The sequence below is a fragment of the Perna viridis genome, chromosome 1 (assembly GCF_037379345.1).
Source record: "Perna viridis isolate PV_CMFRI_1.1 ecotype Kerala chromosome 1, ASM3737934v1, whole genome shotgun sequence".
Classification (NCBI taxonomy): domain Eukaryota; kingdom Metazoa; phylum Mollusca; class Bivalvia; order Mytilida; family Mytilidae; genus Perna; species Perna viridis.
The window spans coordinates 50264284-50284221 of NC_142445.1; the positions used below are offsets into that span (position 1 = coordinate 50264284).

Consider the following 19938-nt stretch of genomic DNA (forward strand, 5'->3'; position numbering starts at 1 on the left):
AGGAGGATAAAAATAGGCCAAATTTCGCTGATCCGGCAAAACGCTTGCTTCTGGATTACCTTTGGTCTCCTTATTGCCGATAAAACTACATGTCTACACACCGAAAAATCAACCTGAAAAATGCACACTTCCTTACTAAACAGTCTAATAATTAACATACTCTAAAATATATCATCAAGGTGTCCTAGCTACAAAAAATCATTATCAAATCTAAACAAAATTGCAAATGCCCTTAAACCAAGATCAATAGTACTTACCCTTGCAAACATAAACAAGAAATGACTGAAAAGGTTAATATTAGTTACCACAATTGTCCAAAAACAAGACCAGACGTGTACCTATGATTACATCTATCGAGTGCACCCTGTCCCTATCATGACAAAATTGAACTGTTTGACATTATCGATTAAATCCAAACAATCAACAAGGCACTGGAAATCATTCAACAAAGCACAAAATAAAACTACCGAGTTGAATAAAGTATTAAATATAATTATTACCGTATAAATTCTGAAAAAAATTAATAGTGTATCTAAATAAAGATCATCAGAGCTTATAGTTTACTTGTTATACTATACCGAATCAAAATAAAATTGTCTCTGTCCTCGTCGTATTCTCGTTGCTTTTCGCATGATGTCGCTTAGGATAGGAAATGATCGTTTATAGCATACACGAACTGTACACAATCTGGCATTTATTATGGAGATCTTCTTGCATCAATCACATTGTCAAGTAAAATTATGCTTTCATTGTCCTGTAGACGACAACATATTACAAAAAAGGGAAATTAAAGAATAAAACAGATTATCACGCATTTTAGCGCGTAGATTGTATCATTTTTGTTTAAAATATCACAGTTTTTACATGATTTGATTTTGTTTGCTATCATTATTTTAATACATATACGGTTTCAAAGAAGCAACTACGATGAATAATTGGCATACATTTGTCCAATACCATTTAAAAAATGCAAATCTACCATATACGAATTCTGGGGTTTTCACAGACATTTTATTGGTTATGGGGTACCATCCTTACGCCTTTATGGCTTGGACTACGTTAAAGTATGCGATGCCTTGTCACATTAGATAGCTTAGATGCTACATAGATGTGTTTGTGTATGCAAAAGTTTGTTTGAAGTGGGGTACTTGAGAAAAAATGCCAATTACAGTTGAAATGGAAGAAAATATGAAAATCCGAAAAAAACCCTCTTTAATATTGTCATATTGAAACTGAAAAATACGCCCCTGAAATGAGCAGGTATGTTGAATACATCTATAATTAAAATACTAGAACAAAACATGTCTATTGTACACCGTTTATATGCCAAAAATTAACATTTTAGTTCATGTTGAGGCATTTTTAATCATGGGTAGGGGTGGAAATTTTCCACCTATTTGGACTTGACAAAGTTCAAATATTTATTACTTGGGCTCGTTAGAAAGCTAAGACACTATATAATTGTATTTGAATATACAAAAGCTTGTTTGAAGTACGGTATTTAAAAGAAATCGCCAATTATAGGTGAAATTGAAGAAAATATAAAATTCTGAAAATTCCTTTTTTATGAAAAAGTCATTATTATCACATTAAAACTGAAAAATACTCCTCTGAAATGAAAGGATATATTGAATACATTGACAATTAAAACAATAGTACTCAAAATGTCTATTGTACACCGTTTATATATTAATTAGTAACATTTTATTTCATAATGAGGTATTTTTATCATGGGAAGGGGTGGCAATTTTCCACCTAACTTAACTTGGAAAAGTTCAAATATTTATTACTTGAGCTCATTTTGAAGTTAAGACATTACATTAATGAACCGTATCACACAAAAGCTTGTTTAAACTAGGTATTCTGAAAAAAAAATATATCGGGTGATGTAGTAGAAAATTCTTAAATTCTGAAAATTCCCATTTTCCGATCTTATAGTAATGTCACCCAAAAGGAAAATCTAAGCGCTTGAATTGATCAGATATGTTAGATACATCATTCTCTTAATTATGAATGACTAAAATATGAGTACTACAATGTCAGTATGCTATGAATGAGAATTTTGTTTGATGCTGAGACCAGTTTTCTAGGGGTAGGGGTGATATTTTTAACATTTTCTGAAAATCCTTTCTTGAAAATTAGATTATATTATTTATCGAATGATACTAACTGAAAATTGCCAAAATTCATCAAAAGAACCCCAGAAGTATAAATTGTGATAAAACTGAAAATATCAAATGAGCAATTTTTAGCTCACCTGGCCAAAGGCCATGTGAGCTATTGCTATCACTTGGCGTCCGTCGTCGTCGTTAACAATTTTTCAAAACTCTTCTCCTCAGACACCACCTGACCAATTGGAACCAAACTTGGTATGAATGTTTCTTGGGGTATTGTGCATAGAAATTATGAGGGGATTTTTGATCCGTCGAAAAACATGGCCGCCGTTACTAAAAATAAAACACAGGGGTCAGACAGTAGTTTTTCGCATCTATCTCCAAAACCGTTAGGTTTAGCCAAATTCTGACATGGGATAAAAGTGTTCAGCATGATGAGATTTACCTGTGGTCAAATTTTAATTTTGATATGTTAAGCCTTGTCGGATTTATTGCCCTTTTTCGACGTTTTTTTTTTGTTGCTATTTTGAATGTCATTTCTTTCAAAAATCTTCTCCTCTGACATCACCTGACCAATTGGAACCAAACTTGGTGTGAATGTTTCTTGGGGTATCGTGCATAGAACTGATGTGGGGATTTTTATCCGCCCAAAAACATTGCCGTTATTATTAAAAATAGAACAAAGGGGTCAGACAGTAGTTTTTCGCATCTATCTCCAAAACCGTTAGGTTTAGCCAAATTCTGAGTGTAGTAAAATTGTTCAGCATGATGAGATCTATCTGTGGTCAAATTTTAATTTTGATATATTAAGCCATGTCGGAGTTATTGCCCTTTTTCGACATTTTTTTTTTGCTATTTTGAATAATATTTCTTTCAAAAATCTTCTCCTCTGACACCACCTGACCAATTGGAACCAAACTTGGTATGGATGTTCCTTGGGGTATCGTGCATGAAACTGTCGTGGGGATTTTTGATCCGTCGAAAAACATGGCTGCTGTTACTAAAAATAGAACAAAGAAGTCAGATAATAGTTTTCCAAAAAAGTATCTCCAAAACCGTAAGGTTTAGTAAAAGTATTTCTATTGCTGAAATGACCCTTATGATAAGGTCTCACTAACCACTTCTAACGTTTCCATTACTTTACATGTTAAAAAAGTAATTTTCAAAGTCTCACTGTGAATTCCCAGGACAAATGACATCTTAAAGCTGCATACCGTTGCGAAGCTTGGAAAATAAGGCTTCCAAAATCATTATGCTAATGGTACGATCATAGTATAAATTCTTCACAAAATTTACTTGAATAAATAATACTGAAAATCCACATTTTTACCTGTTCTGCTAACTGACAGCATGGAGGCAAATTACTCACACATGTAAACAATATTCATACACTTTTGTAGTTAATTACATATATGATTTTAAAGTTCACATTCTCAGCTTTATTTTGACTACTTTTAATCATAATACACACAAATAATGCACTTACAATGCATATGTCTAGGTTCAGTGTGTTTTTGGTACTACATAGGGGGGGTGGCCATTTGACCCGGAAGTGGTTAGTGAGACCTTAAAAACATTTTATGAGTTTTTATGTTTTTCTGTTTTTACATTTTATGAAAGCTTGTGATATTGTGAGTCTAATAAGACCAAAACTATCAAAATAAGACATAGGACTACAAAGAAATGGTCATTTTTATATCATGCCCCTCAGTGATATTTTCCCTAAATTACTAAAAAATTACAATTTTAACTAACTTGTCACACCAAATTGATATCTATGATAATTCAAGAAGTTGTAATAGTAAATATCATTTATCATTATGAAAAAAGAACAGATTTCAACAATTTATATCATACCTATTTCATTACTGTGTGATTCTTAGTCTGTGCTGTGTGACTATTCGAGTACTTTGAATATCCCAAGCAGTGACGTTGTGTATTTCATGGATGACGTCAAGTTATGAGTCACTGTTACTGATAAAAATCTTGTTGCTATGGTGTTTTTTAAATTACCTTGCACAATGCACATCTTAAAATATAGCCAGATTACCAATATCACTATACTGATTTTATGGGAAAATGGAAATAATGACCAGGAAAGGCAATTTTCCTCAAATTATGCATTTCTCTGAAATATGCCATAATTTAATTTATGGTCTCACTAACCACTTCTAACGTTTCCATTACTTTACATGTTAAAAAAGTAATTTTCAAAGTCTCACTGTGAATTCCCAGGACAAATGACATCTTAAAGCTGCATACCGTTGCGAAGCTTGGAAAATAAGGCTTCCAAAATCATTATGCTAATGGTACGATCATAGTATAAATTCTTCACAAAATTTACTTGAATAAATAATACTGAAAATCCACATTTTTACCTGTTCTGCTAACTGACAGCATGGAGGCAAATTACTCACACATGTAAACAATATTCATACACTTTTGTAGTTAATTACATATATGATTTTAAAGTTCACATTCTCAGCTTTATTTTGACTACTTTTAATCATAATACACACAAATAATGCACTTACAATGCATATGTCTAGGTTCAGTGTGTTTTTGGTACTACATAGGGGGGGGTGGCCATTTGACCCGGAAGTGGTTAGTGAGACCTAAGGCCTGTAAGAGTTATTGCCCTTGAAATATGAAAAATGACAGTTTTTCTGTACAGTTTCCAGCCAATATCTTTGAAACTAAAAGAAAGAAACTTTCTATCGCTGAAATGATCCTATTGATAGTACTACCAAAGTCTTGCGTAAAAATTGTTGGACAACTCCTTGTCAAATTTATTGCCCTTGAAAAAAAGACAAACTTTAATTAGGTGAGCAATTCAGGTTCCTGGGAATCTCTTGTTTACTCTAGCATTAATACTTTAGGGTTTCGACAAATATGTCAATATAAGCCATTTTTCGGCGGGGTAGGGGTACATTTTTCGCATTTTACCGCAAAACCCTTAGTGTTAGCCGATACATTGGGCTATACGATGACACCTGTATTTGTTTAGTTTATTCACACATGCTATCCCAGGAAGGCTAAGACTCTCAAACAATTGAGTCACAAAAATCTTGGCTTTTGAACCCAGTGGGGTACAAATATAGGCTTATACTGAAAGAGAATCCGAGAATATTCCTTGGCGACAAATTGATTCGGTAATGGGAGGTATAAAGGTACCTAAAAATCACTACACTACGAAGTTGATGAATGGGGGGTGCACGGTGGACCCTCCCAGCCCATGGACTACAACAGGTGCTGATAATCAGAGTTTAGAGATCAACTCTTTTATTAATTGGATCAATCAAATTAATCAGCATATTTATTTCACAGTAAAAGTTGTTTATTGGGTTTATTTATTGACATAAGTAACACAGAATTAATTTTATATATTAGAAATACCTATAAAGTGGACCTTACTATCTGCATTTGAACTTTAATGGGGTATGCCAATAGAACTATTTTCCTGCGGTAGTGTGAAATAATTACAGATGCTAACAGGCTTTACAAATCTAAAGGCTCTGGTGATTGCTGTCAAACAGGTTGTCAGAAAATCCAAAAGGAAATATTTCGCCCTATGCATATTATAATAGACATGAACACATTTTATTAGGGCTTCTACAATTTTCCTCAACTTTGCAGGCATTCAAAAGATTAAGTCTATTTTTATTCAGAATAAAATTAAACATGTTATATGTATTGTTTTTGTTTTATTTTGATAAACAGTACTAAGTATCAAATTATACTTACAATTATGGTGAAGGAGGCAGTTAAGATTTTTTTAATCGTGAACAATTTACTTGACTTAGTGTGAAACTACACAAAAGATACATTGGCTTCAGTTTAATGTAGTTTAAACACATTTTATTGTCAATAAACCAAGCACAAGTAATTAGACTTCTTCTAACTACATCCCATAAATCATATTATTAGGGCCCCGCCACCAAAAGTGGCGGTTGTCCTATAATGATCCCTCTGTCCGTTATTCCGTCCGTCCGTTACAAACTCGTGTGGGTTGGCATGTGGGTAGATCTCCTAAAATGATGTTTTGGGTTTCATAAATAAAGGCCTATGACCTTTAACTTTGACCTCAAGGTCAAATTACTGTTTTTCAGTGACAAACTCGTGTCCGGACTGTAACTTTTTGTCTTTCGATGTGGGCTTTTGATAATTGGCACGTGGATAGATCACGTAAAATTTATTTGTCGCGTACCATGGATAGTGGCCTTTGACCTTAAACTTTGATCTCAAGATTAAATTCCATGTGTTTCAGTGACAAGTTCTTGACCAAGATGTAACTTTTTCCCTTGTCTTTGATGTGGGTTTTTGATGTTAGGCACGTGGGTAGATCACCTAAAGACAATGTGGTGCGTATCTTGGATAGTGACATATGACCTTGAACTTTGACTTCAAGGTCAAATTCTTGCTTTCCGTTGACACTCTTGTCCAGGCGGTAATATTTTTGTCTTTCGATGTGGGCTTTTAAAATTTGGCATGTGGGTAGATGATTTCCAGTTACACATACGTACAATTAACAATTCACATAATTATTTATCTTAAATGTTGTTCCTCAATAGAAAAAAAAATAGATTGTTGATAAAGTTGAGGAAAATTGTAGAAATCTTAATTGAATGTGTTCACTTATATGATGAAATGCATAGGACGAAGTGTTGTCTTTTGCATTTTCTTACAAACTACCTGTTTACCAAAATCAGTGGAACGTTACTTCATATCCTGTGTAGATGGTGATCGTTTGACAGACAGTTGCAGTTTTGCTGAAATTGTTGGAACAGTAACAAAAATGAACAGAAAAGCTCCTAATTAGTGGTTCACGATCCTTAACGTCCTCTATTCACGATCAAGCTGTACTACTTGACTTATTTTATCTATGCGTCCACGTTCTTTTTTCTCGCTTTACATTTTGATTGAGTGGTCTTGTACCATTAATATCCCTACTTAACTTTGTTCATGCAAACGTTCAGCCGGTGCAACAAATCATGAAAATAAGATACAGTAATGCAACACAGAACATTATACAATGTATATACAACGTTTATTAAACTCAACATTTATGTATAAAGCAGTAAAAGTAACAGTTTTTGACAAGTTAAAAGGAACAGAAATAACTGCAGGAACACGGGAAACGAATTGTTCCGACCATTCACCTGTTCCCCCACAAACATGTTGTCTGTCTAAAAAAGAAAATCTTATTAAAAACCGTATTTTTGTCATCTTTAATGAGATTACTGTGGGCGTAAAAGGGGGGCCAGAACAACCTGTACCTATGGGAACAGATAAAATAAATTTAAAGCAGTATTTTTTTTATTTGAAAAATCATATATCTTATAGGTTTCGCAAAAAAAGACACTACAACATTTTTTAGATGTCATATGTCTATTCACGGTTGACGTGCATTTAATGCATGTGTAAGTTCCAATTGTGTGCAGCAAGTATATGAAGCTCAGGATCGTTTTTTTTCGAGAGAGAATCTTTTAGGAACTTTACTGCAACAATAAATTTGCCAACATGCACTACAGAATGGATTGCCCCACAAGAGCTTCATTCAGAAATGTCACATTGTCATTGTTATATTATCAGCATGATGCAAGTCTTAAGTGTAACAGTAAATTACATCAAGTGTTTTCTTATAACAGTTAGATCATTTATATGAATACAAGTGGAAATGCTGAAGATGAGTAAGTAGTTCTCACAAAGTGTATGGATGTGTTATTTGGGGTTATCAGCTTCATATATGAATTATAAGTGTTATGCCTCCTGCTTTCGGCGGAAGCCAACCGATAATTCATTCCACCGCTACGCGCTCGTGTCAAAGCGGGACATAAAGCCGAATTCGGAATTGTCTCCCGTCTTATTTGAATCGTAAAAATTTTAAGTTACTTCATTCTTTTCAGAGAGGCGATGTTACAATAAATCGTCGCAGTTAAATTGGACAAGGTCTGCTTCCAAACATAAAAAACCTCGACAAATTTCCCATGATGTAAAGTAATATGTGTGAAACAGGAATTATAATGACTCATTATGCCTGTTACAATCCAAACTTTCAACATACATGTTGAATAAAATGAGTTTAAAGTGCCATATTGATCTAGATCTCTCGCTGATGCTCATGCGCATAATACGGACCGAAAAAGCTAACTCAGGAGAAACCCCACAGATACTTTTACGCGTTTGGTACATGTAGCTATTCAAAATAATTAGTTAAAACTCAAAGATATTTTAGATATAACTTCAAATGAGTGGCTTAATCCCTTTATCATACAAATATAAATGACATCCATGTATGTTGCACGATCGGTAATATGATGTAGGGTAACAAGTTGAATATATTTGCATTTTTAAAAGAATAATCATGTTTTTTTTTAAGTTTAACATTAACTAGGATTTTTTTCATAAATTCATAAAACTTTAATACGAAAGCCCATTAAGCTCATTTTCGTAAACTATGAATTAATAATTGTCTGCGGTATAAAACGAAACATACGCGTAATAACGCGATGTTTTCGCCTAATAACGCAAAATTTCAACGAGATAACACGTAACTTACGTGTCATTACGCGAAACTGTTGCATAATAACGCGAAATATTTATATATATTATGAAAACACGCATTATGGGGACCGAGATTTCATATTATTTTCAAATGTCTATTATTTAGTTGAAATATACGTAGCAGTGAGTTCCCTCGCTACCATGACGGTCATGAATAAAGTTCTCCTTGAAAGTGAAATGATATTTAATCAATGACAAGCAAATACCTATTTAGCAACCGCAATTTTTTTTTATATCAAAGCCTAATGGTGACTGCCAACCAAAGATGATTATTACTTCTATATTCTGTTTTTGTTTTGTTTAATTTTTGTTTTTGTTTTTGTTTTTTTTTTTGTTTGTCGCTTTTATTTCGTTTCATGTTTTGGGTTCCTTTTCGTCCCATTTTCATTCTTGACATAAAAGTTTCATAAATGATTTCGTTTGACCAAACAAAACATAAGTACTACTTTATATACAGAACAGAACTGTTTTAAATCTCCCTATTTCGACCTCCACACAAAAAAAAAGGAAAATTAAAAATTCTAGGGTAAAAATTATCTAGAAAGTCCTAGTTTAAAAAACAGGCGAACAAATCAAAGGTTTTCTTCTTTTTTATATATACGAACAAGACAAACGTTTCGCGTCAAGTTTCGAGTTATATCGCGAAAAAAAATTGTTTTTGGTCTACGAAAATGAACTCAATGGCTTTCGGTGTGAGCTTAATATTAAAAAATGTATTTGTGGAAGATACGAAACTAGTAAGATCCTCATTCTGTATTACTGGTCCGACCGGGGTTTTCCTAAACCTACTTATGTTATAAATTTAGTATACCAGGTTACATGTTCTTTCAGACTGGAATCAGGCTCTCCGTGCTTCTAAAGTCAAAGGTTATATTCGTATTGATTACCAGTATGAGGACTTCGTGCTCTATTTATACCGACCTTTAAACGGCTATTAAAAACTAAATAAGATGACGCTCGCCGAATTTTAAGTTAAAAACAATGAACGCCAAGTGGTGACTAAAAGCGTGACAATCTAAAAGCAAACTCCTTAGAAAGTTGATGAATATCGTTAGATTGTTTCAAAAATATGATCAGTTTCATGCCTTTTTCTTTATTTACACCAACAGCTGATTTATATGAACTATACATGAATCACGGTCTGGTAGGTATAGTTCTCGTATGTTTTATTTGCATCCATTTATTTTTTATACATTGGCAAAGATGATTTTAACGTAGCCGTGATCAGTATAACTTATTACCGGCACTATTCCTGGTCTTCAGTGCACATATATATATGCTTAAATTTCTATCTAGTTTTAATTTTCTACTGAAAAACAGACATCAAGGAATATCAACTGGATTTTGTTGGCTGTCGTCTATTGTTGAATACTTCATAGTATTTGTCATAATGCTTTGCATTTCGGAGTATGGATTGTCTCCTCTTTGGCCAAAGAATAACTTAGAGTGAATCCAGCGTCTTAATTTATACAACTCAAACAAAATAATTTGACTGAGACAAGATTGAATGACACAGATAATACAAGTTATAACTGCCTCTTGTGGGTGATCCCAGTTAAGAACGTTGTAGGCGTAATGCCGTCCTTCAAGTATGGTGCCATTATTAAGGAAATACAGAGCATTGAACAAAGAATAAATCGATCCTAACATGACAGGAATGAACAGATGTAATATCCGGATTGGTGTTGCAGATAACATTAAATCTACCATTACATAGACTGTATTTAGGGTATGCTTCAGGCGACTCATGTCAGTCATCAAAATAGCTGTAAAGATAAAAATATTTCTAATTGAATAGCTCATTCGATTGATTTGATGGCTAAAAGAGAAATGGTATAAGAAACCATCAATAATTACCTGTGTGGTCTATGAATGCAATAAAGGACCAATAAGAAATAGTCACAACAAACGCAGAGTTGTATCCCAGATTCTGTAGAACCCATTGTACTTTCAATGACGGTGGCATCTTGTCAAACGATTGTCGATCTGAAATTAAAGGAAAAACATTATATACATTGAACACTTATCTCAGAAAAAAATCCTATGATCATAAGGGTAACTATGGAATAGCTTTGAGATGTGTCTGTGATTGTACCAAAAGGTGCTATATAGATATCCTTACGTCCACATGCAAGAAATTGATTCTTTTCACTTGACTGGTTGTTCTCACACAAAGGTTTATGATAGGAATGGACCGAACTAGAAATATATACACAAAAGACAACTATAGCATGAATTTAAAGTTTCCTCATTTTACCAGGTATCGAGTGGAGAAAGCAACCAATATTGTCATTTTATAATACAAGTTAGCAGTAGGCCTTTGTAAAGTCGACACCAAATCCAGACAAAGTTGGACAGCATTAAGGCATCTAGTTATCTGTCTCTAGCCCGAGGATGATAACTTCTATTATCACTTTACAAATTTTGGTGCGTAATGTTTATTTAGCGATTTTGATACAAAGTGTAAGACGTGTTTAGTTTTTTTAGTCTTTTTCTTTTTGTATTTTCTTCCTACTGAATGAAATGTAGCATGATATAACTAAGATCCCTATTGTCAAAATAAATAACTTGATATAATGTCATTTCTCTTTCTGAAGATGTCATATAGAAGAATTTGAAGCATGATCCCATGGAACAGTGTTTCGAATAGAGTCGTCACATTCTGAGACATATATAAAATTTTGAAGAATATATACATTTAGCCTTTTTGTAAAGTGCTTCACTTCCTGTATACCACTGACAACACAGTTTCTTTTATCAAGTATATATTAATTTCATAGAAAGCTGATTGAACTTACACGAACGGAAGGAAACAGTCTAGCCACTATCTGACATGAATTATTTTCCCATTTGAATGGCGAGTTTTAATGCATAAAGATCAATCACGTGACTACCTCTATGTATTTTTTTGAAGCTACCCCCATTAATAATAATACACGTAATAGTAATAATAATACAGTGGCCGATCCAGGGGGCAGGGGGCCCGCCCCCTCTTTGAAAAAAAAATTTGGAAAAATTGTGTGTGTTAAATCATGAAAAACACTCACTTCGTGATCGTAACCGGTGATCCTGTCAAGAAATTTGTTTGCCCCCCTCCTACATAAAACTCTGGATCCGCCACTGTAATAATAATAGCCTTTATTTAGACAGAATAAACACATATTAGTACTTCATAATATAATAGTTCACCTAGTAGTCCTGTATTATAATACATACATACATCATACAAATACAAAAAAAACCAAATATATGTTATGGGTTTTCATATAAGCATATAAACTGACATCAATAACTTAATGTAGAAAAATATTCTCCTGAACAAGATTTTTTTAAAAGACGCTAACGTATTACAATTTCTGACGTATTCGGGTAAATTGTTCCATAGACTGGTACCAGACACTGTTAGCGAACGTTTATAATATTCAGTACGAGATATTGAAGTAAATAACAAATTACTACCACTCTATCTAGTTCTTCTAGAAATAATTTTATGTACATATTTAAATATATCCATATATGTAGGTGTTAAATAGTGAAGTACTTTAAAAACTGAACTTACCTTTCTGAATACAAAATACTCTGGTATTGGCATCTAAGCACAAAACATTTTACTTGATAATGTAGATTTTCAAATAAAATTTTGGACTACGGCTGCTCAAAAACTAAAAAATAAAATCCCAGGCCCCCTCCCCCTCGAGAAGAAAATGGTCTGTGTCTTATGGTACCATTGTAGCGTTGTGCGTCCGTTAAGCGTCGTTTATTACTCTTGCACGATAACTTGGGTAAAATTTGAAATACTCTGTTGTTCCCGTTATTCTTCAGTTTATATTTCTATGTTTTAAACTTATTTGATAGAACCCCGAATCCTAGAAAAATGAATTTTAACAATGACAGGCAAAACAATTCCGTATTCATTTCAACTACAATGGTTGTTGTTTTACATTCGATGCAATACTATGTTTTAGACCTAGGAGACATATATTTATAGTTTGGTTCTGTGAAATAATTTTAACAGCGTTACCCTTTTATCTACTGTTTTAGCTGGTAGGACTTTCTACAGTGGAATTCCAACCTCTTACGTTACAGGAGTAGGTGTCAGGCTCTACCTTATAATTTTAATACTAGTACTAATACATGTAATAAGAAAAAAGGCAATGCTTCAGGAAGACGTTATGAATTATTGCCTTCCAGTTTTAGGTTTCTAGAACTTTGTATTTAATATATTTCATTATTACCATTTCAGAAAAACGCAAAACAACATTTATTGTTTAGAATACTGGAACCTGTAACCTCTAAACATGGAAAAAAACTGAAATCAAATTTTGGCATATGCCACCTGTTTCCTGTGTCTTCTATGAATACACTCTTAAATTTAAGCCCCTCACCTAAAACACAATAGCTGTACCATTTTTTTTCTAATTCTATTCATTACACTGCAGTTTGAATCAATTAAAACTCGCGTAAAATAAATATTTGTTTTCCGCATCTTTATCAGAAATGTATACATTTGCAATAACATGCAAGAAAAAGGTATCTTAAGCTTAATTATTAAATCAACTGACGATTTTCACGTGAACTCTATCGGGCTCCTTTAAGTGATGTGTGGTTTTAGTTTCTTACTCCAGAGGAGTAACTAAATTTTTCCTACTTAAGGGGGGGCGGACCCTCTGGGATCCGCCTTTGTACTCGTAAAACCAAATTAAGTTAATATAGAGAGTAGAAAAATTGTATTACTGTTACCCCCCCCCCTCACAAAAAAAAAAAAAACAAACAAAACAAAAACAAACTAACGAACAAACTAACAAACAGTCTGCAATTTCTTTTTCTTGCTGGTAGATTTTTCTAATGTTTCTATTGATTTAAGCTTAGTATCTTTAAACTCCTGCCAATCTATGAATTAATTGTCTGTCTTTTTCCAATAAAACGTTAGAATTAAAAAGACAGTAGATTTCTCCAATATCAAGAAGATATAGAAAGGATTGTGTATTGTTTAGAATGAATTTCTATAGTCTTTAAATGAAAAGCACATATAATATGCCAAATTCATATACATAGCATGTGTTTAGTCCATTCTGGCATAAAAAGCAATAATAGAAGCATTTAAATTTGAAGCAGTAGTATGGTATTTATAAGCTTTTAAAGAAAATGACATTTAAGCAAGACATTTTGTTATTAATTCTTGCATGTTTTCCTTCTTTCCTGCTACACACTTGATTTTGTAAAACAAAGGGATGGACGTACGTAGCCGCTTGTTATCAAGTTTGTCTTATCTTAATACTGTTTTCTTTGCTGTTTACTTACTTGGCAGGGTGTCCATAGTACTGTTTTCTTTGCCGTATACTTACTTGGCGGAGAGTCCATAGTGCTGTTTTCTTTGCCGACTACTTACCTAGGCAGGGTGAAGCTCGTGTGACATAGAACATAGCACACAATGCCTGGTAGCAGGTACACAGAACCAACAGAATGAAGCTCCAGTTAGTAGCATATACCAGATAGAACCACATCTTGTCATGGTAAAACTTCTGGGACTCGTACATTAAATCTGATACGATCCATGCTACCATCAACACTCCAATAATAATCCGATACGCTGTAAACCCCTTCAAGTTGATTGGCCACTAGGAAACAAAAAACAAAAAAAAACAAGTATCATAGATGCAGTTTTTGGATCAACACATTATATATTCACTGTTATAAACTTACCGTTTTGAAAAAAAAAGAAAGATGGAGTTAAAAACTTGATAAATTGCTTCTGCATGTAAAAGAAAAAACGTTTTTTTTTTGTTTTATGTTGAATTTGATTGTTCTATGTTTTTAGTGAAATTTTGATTTTGCTTTTTTTTCTTTTTATCATGTTTTAGTCATATTGGTACGAAACTGGTCTATTTTTGTGTAAACAGGAAAACACATTTACAAATGATAGCCATTTTTTGTTTTAAAAGACAAACTGATACTATTGACAACGTGGGCTGACATTTGAATAAGCGGCAAAGTTAATTGCTTTTTAATCGATCTTAAATGTTATATCATATTATTACATTTGTATTATCACTCATTTTATTAATGTTTATTGACCAATGTGTCAGTTTTAAGTACATTTTTCTTCTTTTTTTTGACACATGTTACATTTAAGTTTCCTATTATGTATTTTATTTATGATTGATCAATAACATATCATGGGTGCTGTCTTCCTGTATAAACCGGATTTCTGATAACATATTATGGGTGCTGTCTTCCTGTATAAACCGAGCTTTAGGCATTGGAATGAAGCCTATATAAAGAAATCTATGAAAATAAGTTCTTAATAACATTGTCCAGTTCCTCTTATATTCCAAAGAAGCATCTATATACATGAATGTAAATAAATGAAGTTGATATACATGTTCTAGTACATCCCCAGTACACAGTCAAACGATAGACATAATCGTGAACAGATCGGTAATTTAGGTTACAGACCACCAATTCAACCAATGAGCATTTGGAACGTAGGCAAAAATAGTCCTACGCAGAAATTACCCCTGTTCCTCATAGTGCTGTGAAAAAAGTTCTCATCTCATTTAAAAAATTTAAACAGTTTCTGAAAGGAAAAACATTTCTGTACATTTTATAGGTGCATTTTGCTTCTTGTGATGTGAAGCCTAATCTCCATAATGATTTCTAAATATACCCCTATCTTGTGAAAACACTGGGATTCCCCATGCTATTTACAGACACTTCACTTCCGGTGACCAGTACTGCACTGCAAGTCTGCTAACCCCACATGCCATTTTGAGGATTGTGAGCTGACATATGTAGAATCATGCTGATATATAGTCCTCTGCAGGTTAAAGTTAAGGTAAAGTCCAGAGAAGCCATTGAATATTGTGAAATTAGCATAGAAGCCTATGGGAAGTGGAATTAGTGGTTTTTAGCCTGTATGCCAATAATTACTGAAGCATATTCTGACTCAACTTTGAAAGATTTCTGTCTGACCTCATTAACTATCATGAAATATTGGAAATGTTTCAGTGATTAAGCGTCTATTACAAAATGGTCAAAATAAACAATTGTCATTTACTAAGCATACAAAAACATAAATTTTAAAATCGAATGTAGACATGCAAACATAACGGCTGGGTCGGTAAAATATCGTTCGGAATTCGATTTCCGATCAATCAACATCGGTTTCTGTCATTTGTACTATCTTTGTCACTAAATATCACCAAAAGACCTTTATACTGAATTGATTGGCCTTATCATCGTCCCCTATTAACTCATACAACCGAAAGAATAGCCCGGCTAAAGATAATGAGGAAATATGATTGTTGTCGTACAAGCAATATCTTCTGTCAGTCAATTACAAAGTTTGTCTTTATCCTATGGCCACTGGAGGAATTGTATGCATGATTTCACTCTCATAATATCCATTAGAAATTAATCAATTGGAAAAATATGGAATTATGATATAGCGTTGGCATCGCGGTTTATTGGTTCTACTGGTTACTGGAAACGGGGAATGAAACACAATCTCTGACCATTTCTAAGTGCGATATCAATCCTAGGTTGAAAAAAATATTTTGCTTGGTTATTAACTATAGATACATGAATACACTTCATCTTGAATGATGTGTAAAACATAAGTTGTACAAATAAGATATCAAAACTTTTTAATTTTAATACCTAAAACTGCAATTCATAGACTTATACATGATAAGATTGATACATTGTAGAATACCTGATACAATTTTGAATCTCTCGATTTGATTTCACGTCATCCACACTAAAAAGTACCTCGGTATAGATATACTTTCTTACTATACTGCAAACACGTACCATGCTTTGGGCATCAATTACAACATGTTTAGTTTGCTCTCAGGGTCTGATACGGTAAGTACGGCTAGTGACGAATCAATATTTTTTGTCGGTATGGCATTTCGTATTTAAAATTTGTGTAAAAAATAGGGTATTTTAATCGGTAACAAATTAAAACAACTTTAAACATATGTGTTTGTAATTCATGCCGCACCAATTGACATTTAGATGCCTTCATCTTGTTTATTTTAATAATTTTTAAGAAGTTATTTAAATGAACCAAAACGTCTTTTTAAAACTGCTTGATACACTCATTGGTTTAACGTACCAGAAATTTGTCATTTATACACATGAGTAACTTGGTTTGAAGTACCAGGAATTGCTGTTTATACACATGAGTACTTGATCTGAAGTAAAAGGAATTTGTCATTTATACCCATGAGTACTTTGGTCTGAAGTACCAGAAATTTTTCGTTTATACACACAGGCGCGTAGCTGCCGTTAGGCAAAAAAGCTTTTGCCTGCACTTAATTTATTTTTTTTTAAAATACATCCAGGAGAGGCATAAATGATGCTCTAAAACGCTATCTCCGCGGAGCTTCGGGGGGGGGGGTTCGCCCCCTGGACCTGCTGGGGGCCTTAAGCAGCCCCCAGACCCCCTGCCGTAATTTTGCCTACACTTCAATTTGGCCTCAGCTACGCGCCTGACACATGAGTACTTTGATCTGAAGTACCAGGAATTTGTCATTTATTCACATGAGTACTTTGATCCGAAGTATTAGGAATTTGTCATTTATGCCCATAAGTACTTTGGTCTGAAATACCAGGAATGTGTCGTTTATGTACATGAGTACTTTGATCTGAAGTATCAGGAATGTTTTGTTTTAGCCGGAAATATATGACACATTCAATTTATCACAGGTTTTTCAAAGAAATCTCTAAATGGATTTTAGAGCACAGCTCGTATACTTCTTAACTACTACGCTTAATTATTTGATATATTTCACAAACAAATGTGCATGCATTGGAGTATCTTATTTCACTGAATTGAAATAGAGTTTACAAGCATAGCAACTAATAGTTGGTTTTCAAGGATGCTTCTATCGATTGGAACACGATTCAAAGTAGAAAATGGCAATACACTATCACGCCATGTCTTCTTTCACGGTCACCAAAGGAAATGTATTATTCATTACTAATTTTGTCAACTAGTTAAACATTTTTTCTGGTATTTTTTATTGTTTTTTTTTCTGATAGAATGATTGTATATCATGGTAATAACTTAAATTTTAAATGATAAATAGCAAAATTTGTGTTTTAATTCGCACCAAACAGGTTTGTGCGTTTTAAGTAGCATTAGCAAGTTTGAGTCTTTGCAAATTAATGACCACATCTAATGTTGAAGGGTTTCTATGATACATATATATGACTATTTATACATAAACTAAAGTTCTTGTTACAAGTTTTTCTTCAAGAAGTATCATGAGAACCTTTTTATGCTGATAACTTTCCCAGCGAATTACATGTATGTACAATGACGTGGCAATTCAATTGTGTTGTTGCTCCCAGAAATTGAATATTACATCTTCTTTCGAATCAATGGTGGTCAAGCTTACCTGAGGAGTGACAAAATGAGATGGATTTTCATATTCCAATCCTATATTATCTGGTTTGAATTCCTGTACAACACTTTCACAACAACGCGTTCGTTCAGTTGACATTCTCCTCTCCGGTTCCATCTCTCCTGCAAATTCACCATGACTAGTTATCCATTCTGATTACTAAGCAGTTGTCTGATGTGCCAGAGAGAATTTGTAAATTGTCACAGCCACTGATAGACTCCAGGTCGATAAGACAGTGTCGTTCTATAAATCAAATGTAAATCCAAACAGCTGTTTCACTCTTTGCATGAAAAAAGAGTATTTGTGTGTGTAGGTTAGTATAATATACTATCGATTTTGAGCATTTTAATTGAATTTGATCGTTTCAACCTGCAATATATTTCAATTTTTAAGTATCTTGGGGTTTCGTCTTTTTTACAAGGTCACCTTTATTACCACGTCATTCATAAATTATTCAGGATTTAGTTAGGATGTTTTTACCCACCCTTTTAACAATTGCAAATAGGTCTTTCGCTGAAAATGATATTTTTGCTTTATTATGGCAGTCAGTGAAAGTTACATAATGTTAACATTTATATAACGATTTGTAAAATGTGGCCATGACATGGAATTATCATGTAGATTTACTACATGTAAATGTGTACTTAACCAAGCTCTACATAATAGCTTTAACTATCTAGTCAGAGACTCTTCTAAGATAGTAGTCCACCGTGCACCCCCACTCATCAAGTTCATGGTGATTTTTGGGTACCTTCATACCTCCCGTTACCGAATCAATTTATCGCCAAAGAATATTGTCGGATTCTTTTTCAGTATAAGCCTATATTTGTACCCCACTGGGTCAAAAAGCCAAGATATTTGTGACCAAATTGTTTGAGCATCTAATCCTTGCTGGGATAGCATATGTGAACAAACTAAATAAATTTAGGTATCATCATACAGCCCTTTATAATTCTTCGAACTTCTTTCACAAAATGAAGTCAACTAACATATACAAATAACTATATATATACGAATCTATTCGCTTCACTGCTCCATCGGATCAAAATTGATACAGGGAAGATAAAGTTAGCATGGAAACCCAACATTTCTGATCAATTTATGCGATTAGATTTTTTTTGAGTTTACAATTACTGTAAAATCGTGAAAAGGAGGATTTTCAGAATTTCTTCTATATCACCCGTTATTTTCATTTTTTTCAGAATACTGTAGTTTAAACAATCTTATGTGTGAAACGGTACATTAATATAGTATATTAGCTTCGAAATGAGCCCAAGTAGTAAATATTTGAACTTGTCCAAGTCAAAATAGGTGGAAAATTGCCCCCCCCCCAATCCATGAAAAAAAAACTCAACATGAACTAAAATGTTAATTTTGGCATATAAAAGGTGTTCAATAGAAATGTTGAGTATTAGTGTTTGATTATCGATGTATCTAACATATCAGTTTCATTATGACAATAATGAGTTTTTCATCAAAAGGGAAATTTTCGGAATTTCATATTTTCTTCCATTTCACCTATATTTTTTTTGAAATACCTAACTTCAAACAAGCTTTTGTATATTCAAACACAATTATATAGTGTCTTAGCATTATAATGGGCCCGAGTAATAAATATTTGAACTTTTCCAAGTCCAATTAGGTGAAAAATTGCCACCCCTACCCGTGAAAAAGGTACCTCAACATGAACCCAAATGTTAATTTTTAGCATAAAATCGATGTAAAAAAATACAAGTTGGATACTAGTGTTTTAATTATACAAAAGCTTGTTTGAAGTACGGTATTTAAAAAAAAATTGACAATTATAGGTGAAGTGGAAGAAAATATGAAATTCCGAAAATTCATCT

General features: G+C 33.3%; 1 protein-coding gene across 1 annotated transcript; it reads right to left on the minus strand.

Moving 5' to 3' along the window:
- Positions 1–7149: 7149 nt before the first annotated feature.
- Positions 7150–18380, minus strand: LOC148629199 (protein rolling stone-like). Its single transcript, XM_088545985.1, has 4 exons — positions 18086–18380; positions 14068–14296; positions 10536–10664; positions 7150–10444 (listed from the first exon to the last, which is right to left on the minus strand). Exons 1-4 carry the CDS (start codon positions 18206–18208, stop codon positions 10002–10004), a joined length of 924 nt encoding a protein of 307 aa, XP_088402111.1. The 5' UTR covers positions 18209–18380; the 3' UTR covers positions 7150–10001.
- Positions 18381–19938: the final 1558 nt, after the last annotated feature.